The sequence below is a fragment of the Mobula hypostoma genome, chromosome 4 (genome assembly GCF_963921235.1).
Source record: "Mobula hypostoma chromosome 4, sMobHyp1.1, whole genome shotgun sequence".
Lineage (NCBI taxonomy): Eukaryota > Metazoa > Chordata > Chondrichthyes > Myliobatiformes > Myliobatidae > Mobula > Mobula hypostoma.
Window position 1 is genome coordinate 90,465,038 of NC_086100.1, and position 18,421 is coordinate 90,483,458.

Here is an 18,421-nt window from a genome sequence, read left to right on the forward strand (position 1 = left end):
CCATTCCTCGTCATGGCCCCTGAATCCTCAGCTTCTGCACCTACAGATCGCAGTGGCTTCAAAAGGAAGATGGTGAGTGCATGGAATGGGCTGCCAGCGACGATCATGGAGGCGGATACAATTAGGTCTTTTAAGAGACTCCTGGACAGGTACATGGAGCTTAGAAAAATAGGGGGCTATGGATAACCCTGGGTAATTTCTAAAGTAAGTACATATTCGGTGCAGCATTGTGCATTGATGGGCCTGTATTGTGCTGTAGGTTTTCTATGGTGGTGTGTTCAATCGCAGCAGTTTCTATGGGGTCAACCATGGGTGATATTCTCTTTTATAAACATAGTTTTGACGGTCACAAGATCCTGCTGGACAGTAAGAACCTAACGTATTGCAGCTCTACCCCATCAGCGAGTTGCTCATTAATGGAGAAACTGAAAGAGTTGAACTTGGTGCGAACCGTGCGCTAGAGAGGCGTCAGACGAGTCGGTGTGAAGTGGTGTGAAGTTAGCAGTGAGTGATCGTCTTCGTCACTTTTCTTGTGACCACAAGACCTTGTTGAACATTGTTATGTAGAATGCTGCAAGTCCGATTCAATGATTTATTGGCCATTGGCAGGGGTGGATGCTGGGGGAGCTATGTGATTTCAGTCATAGCGAGGACCAGACCTCAAGCCGCAGTGTTGCCTGTTTACAGCGGCTCAGGAGAGAAGTGTCAGAGCCGCTACACTCCACTAGAGATGATGTGGCGCAGATTACTGATATATGTGCTATACGTTCTTTATGCTGTGTATGACTGTTGGTACTGTGTTTTGTAGCGTGGCCCCAGAGTAACACTGTTTCATTTGGCTGCATTTATATGTGGCTGAATGACAATTAAACTTGAACTTGAACTTGCAGTGACCTCAGCAACTTCTCAAGCTTAGAAATCCTAAGTATGGTTGGTTGAACTGGAGCCAGTTCCTGCACACGCTATCATCCTTAGCACTTGCTGGTCAGGAAGGGCGAGATGGACTGAAGATCCTGTTGCTATGCTGGATGATTCTTGGACACCTGACATATTGGGCCCTTTTATGCTACAGTTATGGCAGGCAAACAGGTTCAACTGTTCTTAAACAGAGGATCTGGTGTATATCAGGCAAACCAGCCTCCTCTCCATTTACACTGCCTGCACTTCCCGCTGCCTCAGGAAAGCAATTGGCATAATCAAGGTCCCTCCCAGCTTGGACATGCTGTCTTCTTCCCTCTCCCATTGAGCAGAAGGCACAAAACCTTGAGAGTTTGTTGCATGAGGTTCAAGGACAGCTTCTATCCTGCTGTTATCAGATTCCTGAATGTACCTCTCATATGGTAAAGATAAACTCCAGCTCTTTTTCTACCTGCACTGTACCGCCTCAGTAAGTGTAATACTATGTTTCGCATTCCGTTTTCTCTTTTCACTACCTTAGTGCACTGATCTGTGGAAGTATTTATCTGGGTGACACACAAACATAAGACTTTTCACTCTGAGTTCATGTGACAATATTAAACTGATTCCAGTTCCAAGAAAACAACAGAACACTCAGCAGGTAACATCTGTGGAGAGAGAAGCATAGTTAATATTTTGGACTGATGAACTCTCATCAGGGTTGAGAAAAGGTTTTAAATCAAACCTATTTTCTGTTGCAGAGATGTGAAAAGGGAAGAGGTCCTGAAAGGAGAGTACAGGGAGTTAGGAAGGGAGTTGAGAAAAAGGACTGCAAAGGTAGTAATCTCGGGATTACTGCCTGTGCCACGCGACAGTGAGAGTAGGAATGCAATGAGGTGGAGGATAAATGCGTGGCTGAGGGATTGGAGCAGGGGGCAGGGATTCAAGTTTTTGGATCATTGGGACCTCTTTTGGCGCAGGTGTGACCTGTACAAAAAGGACGGGTTACACTTGAATCCTAGTGGGACCAATATCCTGGCTGGGAGATTGCAAGGGCTGCTGAGGTGACTTTAAACTAGAATGGTTGGGGGGTGGGAATCAAATTAAAGAGACTAGGAGAGAGGAGGTTAGTTCACAACAGGGGGATGGGAACAAGTGCAGAGAGACAGAGGGGTGTAAAATGAGGGTAGAAGCAAAAAGTAGTAAGGTGAAAAGTAAAAGTGGCAGGCTGGCAAATCCAGGGCAAAAATCAAAAAGGGCCACTTTTCAACATAATTGTATAAGGGCTAAGAGTGTTGTAAAAGCGAGCCTGAAGGCTTTATGTGTCAATGCAAGGAGCATTCCATTGAACCATAGAACCATAGAAACTACAGCACAGAAACAGGCCATTTGGCCCTTCTTGGCTGTGCCGAACCATTTTCTGCCTAGTCCCACTGACCTGCACACGGACCATATCCCTCCATACACCTCCCATCCATGTATCTGTCCAATTTATTCTTAAATGTTAAAAAAGAACCCACATTTACCACCTCGTCTGGCAGCTCATTCCATACTCCCACCACTCTCTGTGTGAAGAAGCCCCCCTAATGTTACCTTTAAACTTTTCCCCCCTCACCCTTAACCCATGTCCTCTGGTTTTTTTCTCCCCTTGCCTCAGTGGAAAAAGCCTGCTTGCATTCACTCTATCTATACCCATCATAATTTTATATACCTCTATCAAATCTCCCCTCATTCTTCTACGCTCCAGGGAATAAAGTCCTAACCTATTCAACCTTTCTCTGTAACTGAGTTTCTCAAGTCCCGGCCACATCCTTGTAAACCTTCTCTGCACTCTTTCAACCTTATTTATATCCTTCCTGTAATTTGGTGACCAAAACTGAACACAATACTCCAGATTCGGCCTCACCAATGCCTTATACAACCTCATCATAACATTCCAGCTCTTATATTCAATACTTTGATTAATAAAGGCCAATGTACCAAAAGCTCTCTTTACGACCCTATCTACCTGTGACGACACTTTTAGGGAATTTTGTATCTGTATTCCCAGATCCCTCTGTTCCACTGCACTCCTCAGTTGCCTTACCATTAACCCTGTATGTTCTACGTTGGTTTGTCCTTCCAACATGTAATACCTCACACTTGTCAGTATTAAACTCCATCTGCCATTTTTCAGCCCATTTTTCCAGCTGGTCCAAGTCCCTCTGCAGGCTCTATAAACCATCCTCACTGTCTACTACACCTCCAATCTTTGTATCATCAGCAAACTTGCTGATCCAATTTACCACATTATCATCCAGATCATTGATATAGATGACAAATAACAATGGACCCAGCACTGATCCCTGTGGCACACCACTAGTCACAGGCCTCCACTCAGAGAAGCAATTCTCTACCACCACTCTCTGGCTTTTTCCATCGAGCCAATGTCTAATCCAATTTACCACCTCGCCACGTATACCTAGCGACTGAATTTTCCTAACTAACCTCCCATGCGGGACCTTGTCAAAGGCCTTACTGAAGTCCATGTAGACAATATCCACTGCCTTCCCTTCATCCACTTTCCTGGTAACCTCCTCGAAAAACTCCAACAGATTGGTCAAACATGACCTACCAAGCACAAAGCCATGTCGACTCTTCCTAATAAGCCCCTGTCTATCCAAATGCTTGTAGATTCTGTCTCTTAGTACTCCCTCCAATAACTTACCTACTACTGACATTAAACTCACCGGCCTATAATTTCCCGGATTACTTTTCGATCCTTTTTTAAACAACGGAACAACATGAGCCACTCTCCAATCCTCCGGCACTTCACCCATAGACAGCGACATTTTAAATATTTCTGCCAGGGCCCCCGCAATTTCAACACTAGTCTCCTTCAAGGTCCGAGGGAACACTCTGTCAGGTCTCGGGGATTTATCCACTTTAATTTTCCTCAAGACAGCAAGCACCTCCTCCTTTTCAATCTGTACAGTTTCCATGGTCTCACTACTTGATTCCCTCAATTCCATAGATTTCATGCCAGCTTCCTTAGTAAATACAGTCGCAAAAAACCTATTTAAGATCTCCCCCATTTCCTTTGGTTCTGCACAAAGCCGACCACTCTGATCTTCAAGAGGACCAATTTTATCCCTTACAATACTTTGCTCTTAATATACTTGTAAAAGCTCTTTGGATTATCCTTCACTTTGACTGCCAAGGCAACCTCATGTCTTCTTTTTGCCCTCCTGATTTCTTTCTTAAGTATTTTCTTGCACTTCTTATACTCCTCAAGCACCTGATTTACCCCCTGTTTCCTATACATTTCATACAACTCCCTCTTCTTCTTTATCAGAGTTGCAATATCCCTTGAGAACCAAGGTTCCTTATTCCTATTCAATTTGCCTTTAATCCTGACAGGAACATACAAACTCTGCACTCTCAAAATTTCCCCTTTGAAGGCTTCCCACCTACCAATCACACCTTTGCCAGAGAACAACCTGTCCCAAGCCATGCTTTTAAATCCTTTCTCATTTCTTCAAATTTGGCCTTCTTCCAGTTCAGGACCTCAACCCTGGGACCAGATCTATCCTTGTCCATGATCAAATTGAAACTAATGGTGTTATGATCACTGGAACCAAAGTGCTCCCCTACACAGACTTCTGTCACTTGCCCTAATTTGTTTCCTAACAGGAGATCCAATATTGCATCCCCTCTAGTTGGTCCCTCTATATGCTGATTTAGAAAACTTTCCTGAACACATTTTACAAACTCTAAACCATCTAGACCCCTAACAGTATGGGAGTCCCAATCAATGTATGGAAAATTAAAATCCCCTACCACCACAACTTTATGTTTCTTGAAATTGCTTGCTATCTCTCTGCAGATTTGCTCTTCCAAGTCTCGTTGACTATTGGGTGGTCTGTAATACAATCCCACTAATGTGGCCATACCTTTCCTGTTTCACAGCTCCACCCATAAGGACTCAGTAGACAAGCCCTCTAATCTGTCCTGCCTGAGCACTGCTGTAATATTTTCCCTAACAAGCAATGCTAATTCGTAACAAGGCAGATGAATTAAAAGTGCAGATTGTTATTAATGAATATGATATAGTTGGGATCACAGAGACATAGCTCCAGGGTGACCAGAGATGGGAGCTCAACATTCAGGGATATTCAACATTCAGGAGGGATAGACATGAAAGAAAAGGAGGTGGGGTAGCATTGCTGGTTAGAGAGGAGATTAACGCAATAGAAAGGAAGGACATTAGCCGGGAGGATGTGGAATCGATATGGGTAGAGCTGCATAACACTAAGGGGCAGAAAACGCTGGTGGGAGTTGTGTACAACCTACCTAACAGTAGTAGTGAGGTTGGAGATGGTATTAAACAGGAAATTAGAAATGTGTGCAATAAAGGAACAGCAGTTATAATGGGTGACTTCAATATACATATAGATTGGGTGAACCAAATTGGTAAGGGCGCTGAGGAAGAGGATTTCTTGCAATGTATGCGGGATGGTTTTCTGAACCAACATGTCGAGGAACCAACTAGAGAGCAGGCTATTCTAGACTGGGTATTGAGCAATGAGGAAGGGTTAATTAGTAATCTTGTCATGAGAGGCCCCTTGGGTGAGAGTGACCACAATATGGTGGAATTCTTTATTAAGATGGAGAGTGACATAGTTAATTCAAAAACAAAGGTTCTGAACTTAAAGTAGGGTAACTTTGAAGGTATGAGACATGAATTAGCTAAGATAGACTGGCAAATGACACTTAAAGGGTTGACGGTGGATATGCAATGGCAAGCATTTAAAGATCGCATGGATGAACTACAACAATTGTTCATCCCAGTTTGGCAAAAGAATAAATGAAGGAAGGTAGTGCACCCATGGCTGACAAGGGAAATTAGGGATAGTATCAATTCCAAAGAAGAAGCATACAAATTAGCTAGAAAAAGTGGCTCACCTGAGGATTGGGAGAAATTCAGAGTCCAGCAGAGGAGGACAAAGGGCTTAATTAGGAAGGGGAAAAATGATTATGAGAGAAAACTGGCAGGGAACATAAAAACTGACTGTAAAAGCTTTTATAGATATGTGAAAAGAAAAAGATTGGTTAAGACAAATGTAGGTCCCCTACAGACAGAAACAGGTGAATTGATTATGGTGAGCAAGGACATGGCAGATCAATTGAATAACTACTTTGGTTCTGTCTTCACTAAGGAGGACATAAATAATCTTCCAGAAATAGTAGGGGACAGAGGGTCCAGTGAGATGGAGGAACTGAGGGAAATACATGTTAGTAGGGAAGTGGTGTTAGGTAAATTGAAGGGATTAAAGGCAGATAAATCCCCAGGGCCAGATGGTCTGCATCCCAGAGTGCTTAAGGAAGTAGCCCAAGAAATAGTGGATGCATTCGTGATAATTTTTCAAAACTCGTTAGATTCTGGACTAGTTCCTGAGGATTGGAGGGTGGCTAATGTAAACCCACTTTTTAGAAAAGGAGGGAGAGAGAAACCAGGGAACTATAGACCGCTTAGGCTAACATCGGTGGTGGGGAAACTGCTACAGTCAGTTATCAAAGATCTGATAACAGCACATTTGGAAAGCGGTGAAATCATCGGACAAAGTCAGCATGGATTTGTGAAAGGAAAATCGTGTCTGACGAATCTCATAGAATTTTTTGAGGATGTAACTAGTAAAATGAATAGGGGAGACCCAGTGGATATGGTACATTCGGATTTTCAAAAGGCTTTTGACAAGGTCCCACACAAGAGATTAGTGTGCAAACTTAAAGCACACGGTATTGGGGGTAAGGTATTGATGTGGATAGAGAATTGGTTGGCAGACAGGAAGCAAAGAGTGGGAATAAACAGGACCTTTTTAGAATGGCAGGCAGTGACTAGTGGGGTACCGCAAGGCTCAGTGCTGGGACCCCAGTTGTTAACAATATATATTAATGACTTAGATGAGGGAATTAAATGCAGCATCTCCAAGTTTGCGGATGACACGAAGCTGGGTGGCAGTGTTAGCTGTGAGGAGGATGCTAAGAGGATGCAGGGTGACTTGGATAGGTTAGGTGAGTGGGCAAATTTATGGCAGAAGCAATTTAATGTGGATAAAAGTGAGGTTATCCACTTTGGTGGCAAAAACAGGAATACAGATTATTATCTGAATGGTGGTCGATTAGGAAAAGGGGAGGTGCAACGAGACCTGGGTGTCATTATACGCCAGTCATTGAAAGTGGGCATGCAGGTACAGCAGGCGGTGAAAAAGGCGAATGGTATGCTGGCATTCATAGCAAGAGGATTCGCGTACAGGAGCAGGGAGGTACTACTGCAGTTGTACAAGGCCTTGGTGAGACCGCTAACCTGGTCCCCTAATCTGAGGAAAGACATCCTTGCTATAGAGGGAGTACAAAGGGGGTTCACCAGATTGATTCCTGGGATGGCAGGACTTTCATATGATGAAGGACTGGATCGACTAGGTTTATACTTATTGGAATTTAGAAGATTGAGGGGGGATCTTATTGAAACGTATAAAATCCTAAATTGATTGGACAGGCGAGATGCAGGAAGATTGTTCCCGATGTTGGAGAAGTCCAGAACGAGGGATCACAGTTTGAGGATAAAGGGGAAGTCTTTTAGGACCGAGATTAGGAAAATGGTAAATTGGTGGAATTCTCTGCCACGGGAAACAGTTGAGGCCAGTTCATTTGCTATATTTAAGAGGGACTTAGATATGGCCCTTGTGGCTAAAGGGATCAGGGGGTATTGGGGGAAGGCTGGTACAGGGTTCTGAGTTGGATGATCAGCCATGATCATACTGATTGGCGGTGCAGGCTCGAAGGGCCGAATGGCCTGCTCCTGCACCTATTTTCTATGTTTCTATGATAGAGCAAAGGGAATGTCTGTGATAGGGTGGGGTCCTCAGGAGATGAATGGCACCTGAGACAGAGAGCAGGAAAGCCTTGTTAACATTGGATGATCTGTCACTGTCACAAAGTAAGCCTCAGAATTTCCAACACTTTCTTTTGTTTTAGATTTCCAACAATTACTGTGTTCTCTATTTCATGTCCTGCAATTTCTTTTTTTCTCTCAACTCTTTTAAAATTCAACTTCTTCTACTATGCTCCTCAATTTAACAAGCCTCCCATTACCCCTCCCCAGCTTCTACCTCCACAAAGCCCCCACAGCCAGCACCACCGCCTCGTTAGCCATTCAATCAAATCTCCCCTTACCACTTCCTATCTCCACAACCACCCGACAGCCAGCACCACCACTTCCTATGGATTTGAACACTTGTGGTCCCCACCTTTTACAGGTGCTATCTGTTCTTCTCTCCAGCCTCCCCTTCTTTGCAAGTTAAAATATATTTGATTTCTAACTTTTCTTTGTTCTTATGAAAGATCAACAACCTGGAATGTCACCTTGGTTTCTCCCTCTATGGATACTGCATGACCAGCTGAACATTTCCAACAGTTTCTGTTTCAATTTGAAATTTCCAGCATTAAGATCCACTGATTATATATCAACCAATACTTATCACTTGGCTGAAAGTGTTATCTACCAGCATGTACTAAATTCCTGCTCTTGCCAAATTCTCCTTTCCCTTCTGCTTTGCAAGTTGCCTCTTTAATACAGTATTCCTGGCCTTGACTTACATTCCACCCAACCACATTGCAGGCAGTCAAGGAAGGAAGAGGCAAGCCATGATCAGATGACTCATAGTCATCTGGGACCATCAAGGTACAAAGGTCTCAAAACAGACAGCCTGACTGAGCGGAAGCCGAGAGGAACAATTGAGAACCAAGGAGGTAGCTAAGGTCAACCGAGTTTCAAATTCACTGCTCCAAGGAAATGTGGAAGGAACTTCCTCTGCTATGGAACCTACTTTCTAAATAAAACAAAAGATCTAGAGAAAACTCCAGCTGATCTCACCATTTGATTTATAAATATGCATAGAAGTACATTCTCTTTCAACACTTTCTTAAATTTCTTATTAACGTAAGCCATAAGGGAAGCATTAGATCACCAAAGCGAGAGGCAGGTTTGCAACATTTTACATGCTGTTTACTGAAAAACTCTTTTGAATATAGACTGGGAAATGGCAAATACTCCCTACTCCTCTGGGAATATTTGGATAATAGTATCCTTCAACACTTACTGTAAAACTAATGGAACTGCAGAGACTGGGACACAATTCACAACTAAGGATGACATCCTGTTGCAGTCTGCGGCTGCAACAATTGAGCATACCTCACAGTCAGCGGGCCAAACACACAACTGTTAGTTATTTCCAGCATAAGACTGCCCTTTCCATATTTGAACACAAGAGAATAGGAGCAGGAATAGGCCACCTAGCCTCTCAAGGTTGCCCCACTATTTAATATGATTGTAGCTGATCTATGCTACTCTCAGCTATTCTACTGTGCCGTGCCCGACATCCATTCCCTTCACTTTAACTGTATCTCATGGTCCTGCCTCCACAACCCTCTGGAGTAGAGAATTCCAGAGATTCACTGCTCTCTGAAAGAAGTTTCTACATTTTAACTGACTCGCCCTTCATCTTGAAACCTTGATCCATTGATTGAGATAGTCCACTACTGAAAACATCTCAATGTAAAAGAGGACTGTGACATTTCAAAGCATACAATTTAAGATGGTGTTGGTGAAGCACAGTGTCGACTTACTGGCAAAAAAAACTATAAATTACTGTATTACAGGTTTCCCCCACCATCCGAAGGTAGAGCATTCCTATGAAATGGTTCGTAAGCCGATATGTCGTAAAGCGAAGAAGCAATTACCATTTATTTATATGGGAAAATTTTGTGAGCATTCACAGACCCAAAAATAACTTACCAAATCATGCCAAATAACACATAAAACCTAAAATAACAGCAACATATAGTAAAAGCAGGAATGATATGATAAATACACAGCCTATATAATATAGAAATACTTTTCCACAATCATTACTGAACTGTTCTCTGTAGCGAAAATCTCACGCAAGCGCCGTCAGCAGAAAATCTCTCGCAAGCGCTGTTGGCAAAAACACGGCGCAAGCGCTCTCCAGTAACCTTTAAGCTATGAAGCTGCCAAATCATACCAAATAACTCGTAAAAATACACAGCCTATATAAAGTAGAAATAATGTATGTAGAGTGTAGTATCACTTACCGGAATCGGGAAGACAGTGCCGAGCACACTGATGATGGTCTGTTAGGCTGAGTGGGAGTTTGGGTGGTGCAGTAGCCCCCACCCTCCAGGCTGCCGAGCGATACATTGCTGCGAAGCAGCATTGCCTGGCACGTAATTGTCGGCCCAGATCAGTGCCGATTTCCGATTGCATCGTCTCTGACCTGGGCCGACAATTACGTGTCAGTGGCACCTAATTAATTAGCATGTTTATTTCGGCTTTTTTCTTAAAGATGTGCTGTGTGCCTCCCGGCTACCGTTGCATTCTCCACGATTCGGTATCTGGCCGTGGCCTGGGGGTTGGGGTGGTGGGACACTGGGGTGTCATCTCGTCGTCTGTTTCAATTAGGGCAGGCAGGTCATCTTCTATCTCTGCCCGCCTCGATGTCGAAGTTTGAGGTTCGTCGTCTGCTGTGGCTGATGTGGAAGGCTTGCTTGACTGCTGGGCCTCGCGCATTTTTCTATCACACAGTTCTTTGTAAGGACTCAAACCATCCTGCAAATATGCCCTAAACCAACATACCCTTTCAAAATTAAAGTCGTACTTTATCATTACTCATTCGGTTTCGATTGTTATCCTTTTTTCTTCCAATTGCATCAGCTCTTCATCTATCAGATCTTGGTCATGGGATGCCAAAACCTCTTCAACATCATCTTCGTCAGCTTCTACAAGCCAAACTCCCTTTGTCCTTACTTCATTCACCACGATCGAAACGCTTAATTATGTCTAGTTTTACGCTAAGTGTAACACCCTTACGAGCTCTTTTGGGCTTTTCCGATACCATAGAATTCATCTTGCAAACGGCTGCTCACAGGCACGTGTTAAAGCAACGCCGGCGAGGATGCAGTTCCAAATTCAGGGGAGAGTAGCTGCTCGGGGCGTGCGCTGCCTTTTATCGCACGCTGCTCCGTGAGGTTTGCTTACCTTTGCGCTGAACTGAAGCTGTGGCCTACAACTAACTGGGTCCTGGATTGGCTGCAGTGATGACTGGCTTCATGGCTGTGGACTCACTTTCATGAACTTCAGTTCTGAATCAATATACTTACTTTTATTGTTTGCATGACTTGTGTTTTTGTTTAGCTCATTGGGCGCTTGATGGTCTTCTTTTAAATGGGTTCTATTGGTTTTTTTTGTTCTGTGGCTGCCTGTAAAGATGCAAATCTCAACATCTCAAGGTTGTATGTAGTATATATATATTTTGATAATAAATGTGCTTTCAACTGTGATACTGTTTTACAAACAGCTATACTTGAGAATTTCACTGGGTTGAGCATTCCAGTATCTAATTTTAATAATTTGTCCGCTATATAAAATCGGAGTCAGCTGCTCCCTGCTGAGTTTACCCAGTACTGTGGATAGATCTCCTTAATCTCCTCTCAGTTTTAATGTCAGCCATAATCAGGTCAGAATCAGATTTAACATCACTGCATATGTCATGATATTTGTTAACTTTACAGCAGCAGTACAATGAAATACATGATAAGTAAATATAGAGAAAATTGAGTTCCGCTAATTATATATGCGTCTATTAAATAGGTAAGTTAAAATAAATAGTGCAAAATAACAGAAATAAAAAGTAGTGAGGTAGTGTTCATGCTACATGAAAAGATTCTGGGCTTCTTACTGCTACCTGGACCCCAGAGTGATTTTGACTGCTGTCTGCCAGGTGCAACAGTTAGTGTTACTGAATCGCAAGTCCAGGGTTCAATTCCAACCCCAGGGGCTGCTTGTGTCAAGTTTGTTCATCTTCTCAGAGGGTTTTGTCTGAACGATATGGTTTTTATTCACATTCCAAAGATGTATCGATCAGTTACTTGACAGCTGATAATTACCTGATATCACCAGGGTTCCTCACTGCTCATCATGACACGTGGCAGAAGAATGGTGATAAAAACAAGGCTTCACTGTCCCACAAAGACTGTATGTCAAACTGATGAACACTTGATGCAAATTAACAGTGAGTGATATTCTCAACTGTTGAATTCTTCCACCTTGTTAACTTGAGAAAGCAGTGTTGCTGGAAACATCCCTTACTTCAATAACACTTCTAGTTTGACTGCCATCACCATATAACAGCAAGCAGCTGTGCTGCGATCTCAGAAGCCAATTTCAATCGTCTCACCTCTGGACTTGACTCCCAGTGCTCAGTCAGTGGTGCGAACATGCACTTGCTCATTTAGAGGATACTGCATCAAGTGAAGTCAGAAATAAGGAATCCTACTCATTAAGGAAATAGCCTTTCTTTTCTCAGTAAAATCAGTTTGCAAAAAATTCCACCGTAATACAACTCCACACACAGTTCTACATATTTATTGGGAGCATGCGTGAGTTACGCATTGAGTTAGTTATTGGGTTTTGGGGTTAGATGGAGTTTATTCAGCTTGTGGATGGGTGGAAAATCACACTTATCCCTGAGCTTTGCAGAATGCTCGCAAATATACAGAAATTTTGAAATAAAGAGAACCTGTGTCAAACAAAAAGCATGAGCTCAAAGATGATTCTATAGAGCACAATCATAAAAGCAGCATGCCAAATGCTGTGAAAACTCTTCAAACATTAGGGAACGTGCTATTTAAGTATGAAGTGCCTTTCCTTTGCTCAACTTGTTCTGGTTCTAACCTGTAAGTTTATGGCACATTAATGAAAGTGGAACAGGTTAAGGAGCCACAAAATTAATTCACAGTGGGAGAATACTCCGTCCATTGAGTCCATGCCAGTTCCCAACAAAGCAAATCCCACCAGTCCCCTTCCCACTCCCCTCTGACTGATCCCACCAGTCCCATTCCCACTCCCCTCTGACTGATCCCACCAGTCCATTCCCACTCCAAATCCCACCAGTCCCATTCCCACTCCCTTCTGACTGATCCCACTAGTCCCATTCCAACCCAAGATCCCACCAGTCCCATTCCCACTCCCTTCTGACTGATCCCACCAGACCCATTCCCACTCCCCTCTGACTGATCCCACCAGTCCCATTCCCATTCCCCTCTGACTGATCCCACCAATCCCATTCCCACTCCAAATCCCACCAGTCCCATTCCCACTCCCTTCTGACTGATCCCACTAGTCCCATTCCAACCCAAGATCCCACCAGTCCCATTCCCACTCCCTTCTGTTGATCCCACCAATCCCATTCCCACTCCTCTCTGACTGATTCCATCAGTCCTATTCCCACTCCAAATCCCACCAGTCCCATTCCCACTCCCCTCTGACTGATCACACCAGTCCCGTTCCCACTCCAAATCCCATCAGTCCCATTTCCACTCCCTTCTGACTGATCCCACCAATCCCATTCCCACTCCTCTCTGACTGATTCCATCAGTCCCATTCGCACTCCAAATCCCACCAGTCCCATTCCCACTCCAAATCCCACCAGTCCCATTCCCCTCTGACTGATCCCACCAATCCCATTCCCACTCCAAATCCCACCAGTCCCATTCCCATTCCCCTCTGACTGATCCCACCAATCCCATTCCCACTCCAAATCCCACCAGTCCCATTCCCACTCCCTTCTGACTGATCCCACCAGTCTCATTCCAACCCAAGATCCCACCAGTCCCATTCCCACTCCCTTCTGACTGATCCCACCAGTCCCATTCCCACTCCCCTCTGACTGATCCCACCAGTCCCATTCCCACTCCAAATCCCATCAGTCCCATTCCCACTCCCTTCTGACTGATCCCACCAGTCCTATTTCCACTCCCCTCTGACTCATCCCACCAGTCCCATTCCCACTCCCTTCTGACTGATCCCACCAGTCCCATTCCAACTCCAAATCCCACTGGTTCCATTACCACTCCATTCTGACTGATCCCACCAGTCCCATTCCCACTCCCCTCTGACTCATCCCACCAGTCCCATTCCCACTCCCTTCTGACTGATCTCACCAGTCCCATTCCCACTCCCCTCTGACTGATCTGTGTCACATGTCTCTTTCATTCTTATCCATAATAAGGGGCAAACTACAGTATTTTATAAACAGAAATGCATATGTATGTGGGATGTGGGAAGAAACTGGAGCAGATGGGTGAAGCCCACAGAATATACAAACTCTACACAGACAGTAAACATGAATTACTGGAGCTGGAAGGCATCAGTTATTAACCACTGTGCTATTCATAGAGAGATAACTAACAAAATATAACAATGAGATTCTAGAACAGGTAACTAAAAATTTAACCAAACACAGAGGTTTGAGGATTGGGGAAAGAATTATAAGGGACCGTATATTTGAGTACTTGGTTAGACAAGGACTGATTAGGGGTAGTCAACATGGCTATGTGCATGGGTAGATCGTGTCTAACCAGTCTTGAAGTTACCAGGAAAGTTGATGAAGCCAAGGCAGTAGATGTTGTACAGAGCATAGGTGTTCAGCGAAACGGTCTCCCAGTCTGCGTCAGGTCCCACCCATCTCCCTCCCGGCATTCGTCCCCCCCATCCCTTCCCACCGATCTCCCAGGGTTAGCCATAGCCCTCTATTTTTCTAAGCTCCATGTACCTATCCAGGAGTCTCTTAAAAGAACCTATCGTATCTGCCTCCTCAAGGAGCCTCCAAATCTTCAACAAGTGGTGCCTCAGAAAGACAACTTCCATTATTAAGGACCCACCAGCACCCAGGGCATGCCCTCTTCTCATTTTTACCATTAGGAAAGAGGTACAGAAACCTGAAGGTACACACTTAGAGATTCAGGAACAGCTTCTTCCCTTCTGCTACATAGATTCCTAAATGGACACTGAACCCATGAACACTACCTCACATTTTTTATATGTATAATTTCTGTTTTTGCTCTATGTTTAATCTATTCAATATACATGTATACATTTACAGTAATTGGTTTTATTTATTTATTTATTTCTATATCACGTATTGCATTAAACTGTTGCTGCTAAGTTAATAAATTTCATGACACATACCGGCAATAATAAACCTGATTCCCATTCTGAATTGGCCGATATGTGACTCCAGCCCAAGCATGTGGTTGACACCTAAATGATTTCTAATCTACAAAAACACTCAGTTCATAGCCCAATTACCAGGCCCCAAAACATCTTCTGTTGTTATAAGACGACTGAACAATCCCCAAGTACGGACTTTTGATCTCATCATCTACGCCATTATGGCCTTGTACTTTATTGCCCACCAGCGCTGTAGTTTCTCTGTAACTGTAACACTTTATTCTGTTATTGCTGTCCCTAGCACTGATGTGATGTGATGTACAGATAACATGCAAAACGAGAGTTTTCATTGCATCTCGGTATATATGTAACAATAATAAACCAATTCACCAGGAAGGAATGTACTTTCCTCGCAGCCAATAATATCCACAACTTGGAAACAAACCAACACAATGGGGCCAATGATATGGTCTGTCAGTTACTTACCAGCCTGATTGGTGGTCACATTGACTGACACGTGCTGTGGCAAAAACGTACTCTTGCCCGAAACTCCGTTGACAGCCTGAATCTCAAAGGTGTACGGCGTGTGTGCCCAGAGGCTGCTGATGAAGACTCTGGTTTCAGTCAGACCATACTGCCTGGGCACAAACTCGACGTTCTCATCACATCGTGTGCATAACTTGCGGTTGCTGTGACACTTCTTGCAGATGATGTTGTACATGACGTCGTCACGCCCACCAACATCACGTGGTGGGTGCCATTCCAGAGTGATGGAGGTCTCATTTACACTGGAGATCACATTCCGTGGGCCTGAGGGAACACCTGTAAACAACGACAGAATCATATGAATACAGTGCCCCAACAACAAACAGAAAACAGGCAATGTGCAACATCAGTACAGTTTACATTCAGAGCCTCAGAAAAGAATTACCACGTATGAGGTAGTCATCTGGCAGACAATGCAAGAATTAGTTGGTCAATGTCGCACCCTGGTTTACTGTAATCCTCTGAATTCTGCTAAGGCCTGCTCAGCCACTTTGTAAAAGAGTTTATAGAATCAGCTCTCACCTCCACTTTCAGGTCCTAACAAATCTCCAAGTGAAAATATTTCTTATTATTGTCACTCTAGATTTTAGTCTCTGAGGCCAATATGAGAGCATCCTTCAGGAGGGTGAACCCACAGTAAACATCTAGCCCACACAGTGCACCTGGTCAAGAACTGAGGTACTCGTGCTAATCATCCGGGTAGACTGCGTACATCTTTAACCTCTCACTTCAGCAGTCTGAGGTACCCAACTGCTTCACGCAGGCTTCAATCATACTGGTACCCAAGAAGACATCATAACCTTCCTCAGCGACTATTGTCCAGGAGCACATATCCACTGTGAAGAAGTGCATTGAGAGGCTGGTGATAAAGCCTATCAACTCCTGCCTGAGGGGTGACTTGGAGCTGCTCCAATATGGCTACAGTCACAACAGGCAACAGCAGATGCCACTTCACTGGCTTTTCAATCAGCTCTGCAACATCTGAACAATGAAGATGCATACGTCAGGATGGTTTTCATTGACGATAGCTCAGCATTCAACTCTATTTTCTGCACAAAACTATTCACTAAGCTACAAGACCTGGACCAGTACAACTGGATCCTTGATTTCCTCACTTGCAGACTCCAGTCAATATGGATTGACTACAACATCACCAGCACGGATACATCACTGGGCTGTATACTCTGCCCCTGCTCTTCTTGCTATGACTGTGTGGCTAAGCACAGCTCCAATGCCATATTTACGTTTGCTGTCAGTACCACTGTTGTTGGTCGAATCCAAGGTTGTGAGGAATTGGCATATAGGAGAGAGATTGAAATTCTAGTCAAATGGAGCCACAACAATAACCTCTCACTCAACGTCAGCAGAACGAAACAGCCTACAAGAGGAAGAAACCAGAGGTCCACGAACCAGTCCTCTTTAAAGGGTTGGAGGTGAAGAGAGTCAGTAACATTAAATTCCTTTATATTATCATATCAGATGATCTGTTATGGGACCGGCACACAAGTGCCATCACAAAGAAGGCAAGGCAGCACCTCTACTTTCTTAGAAGTCTGTGCAGATTCAGCATGTACTCTGAAACTGTGACAAATTTCCATAGGTGCACAGTGGAGAGGCTCCTGACTGGATTATGGCCTGGTATAAAACACCAATGGTGAAGACTAGAAAAGCCTGCATAAAATGGTAGATACAACCCAATTCCTCACAGGCAAAGCCTTTCCCACCATTGAGCACATCTGTAAGGAGTGCAGCCATAAAAAAAGCAGCATCTGTCATCAAGGAACTCATCATCCAGCTGATGCTTTCTTGCTGCTGCGGTTGGGAAGAAGGTACAGGAGCCTTAGGACCAGTTGTTACCCTTGAACTATCAGGATCTTGAAGCAGTATGGCTAATTTCACTCACCTCAATTCTGAACTGATCCTGCAACCTATGGACTCACTTTCAAGAACTTGACACCATATTCTCTGTCTTATTTATTTACCATCTATTTATTATTATTGTATTCACAGAGATTGCATTCTTTTGCACATTGGTTGTTTGCCAGTCTTTGTGCCCAGTTTTTCACTGGCTCTCTTGTACTTCTTCATTCTATTGTGAATGCTGGCAAGAAAATTAATCTCATGTAAGTATATGGTGATATATAAGCACCTGATAATAAATTTACTTTGAACTCTGAGACTTCCTGCAAAAGACCACAAATAATCATCTCACATTTGTTACACTCAATAATGAAAGTAAGTTAAACTTACTTTAGCAAAACCTTTATAAACATCTACTTCATCAGCAGCTTGTTTCTGTTCCACTAAGAACAGACTACAACCTTCCATATAATGAAAGGCCCTCAAAGTTGTTCATGTCTGAAAAATCACTGTTTCCTTCCCAAGCTTTTTCAATAATCTTGAAAAAGCGGTGGCTGTCAGCCTTCACCAGGGATCTATAAAGCTGTAATAAAATCTCCTTTCTTTCTGTAGTCTATCCATATGAGTTAATTTGTGCACAACAGAACAGTTTATTTTGCCATCCCAAGGGATTACGTGTGGTGGGACATAGTTCATGACTCAGCAATGCTTCTTCTCTAGCTCTGTATCAGATGAAAACAGAAAGGCAATGGTTCTTTTAATTCCGTCACTATTTTGTTCAGCTTTGGACTATGATCAATCAGTAGCCAGTACTTCATGTGGGATGTGGGCATCACTTACAAAGCTAACATTATTGAGGATTGGTATGTGTTCCTGAAGTCCACAATCAGCTCTTCTGTCTTACTGATGTTGAGTGCCAGGTTGTTGCTGCGGCACCATTCCACTAGTTGGCATATCTCACTCCTGTACACCCTCTCGTCACCACCTGAGATTCTACAATGGTTATATCGTCAGCAAATTTGTAGGTGGTATTTGAGCTATGCCTAGCAA

General features: G+C 43.6%; 1 protein-coding gene across 6 annotated transcripts in view; it reads right to left on the reverse strand.

Moving 5' to 3' along the window:
* LOC134345458 (ephrin type-B receptor 1) overlaps window positions 1–18,421 on the reverse strand; it is a 700,860-nt gene that overhangs the window by 250,225 nt on the left and 432,214 nt on the right. For all 6 annotated transcript variants that reach the window (XM_063046149.1, XM_063046152.1, XM_063046151.1 and 3 more), the window contains exon 5: window positions 15,452–15,787. In XM_063046149.1, the coding sequence (XP_062902219.1) occupies window positions 15,452–15,787 (336 nt within the window). The remainder of the gene's footprint in view (window positions 1–15,451; window positions 15,788–18,421) is intronic.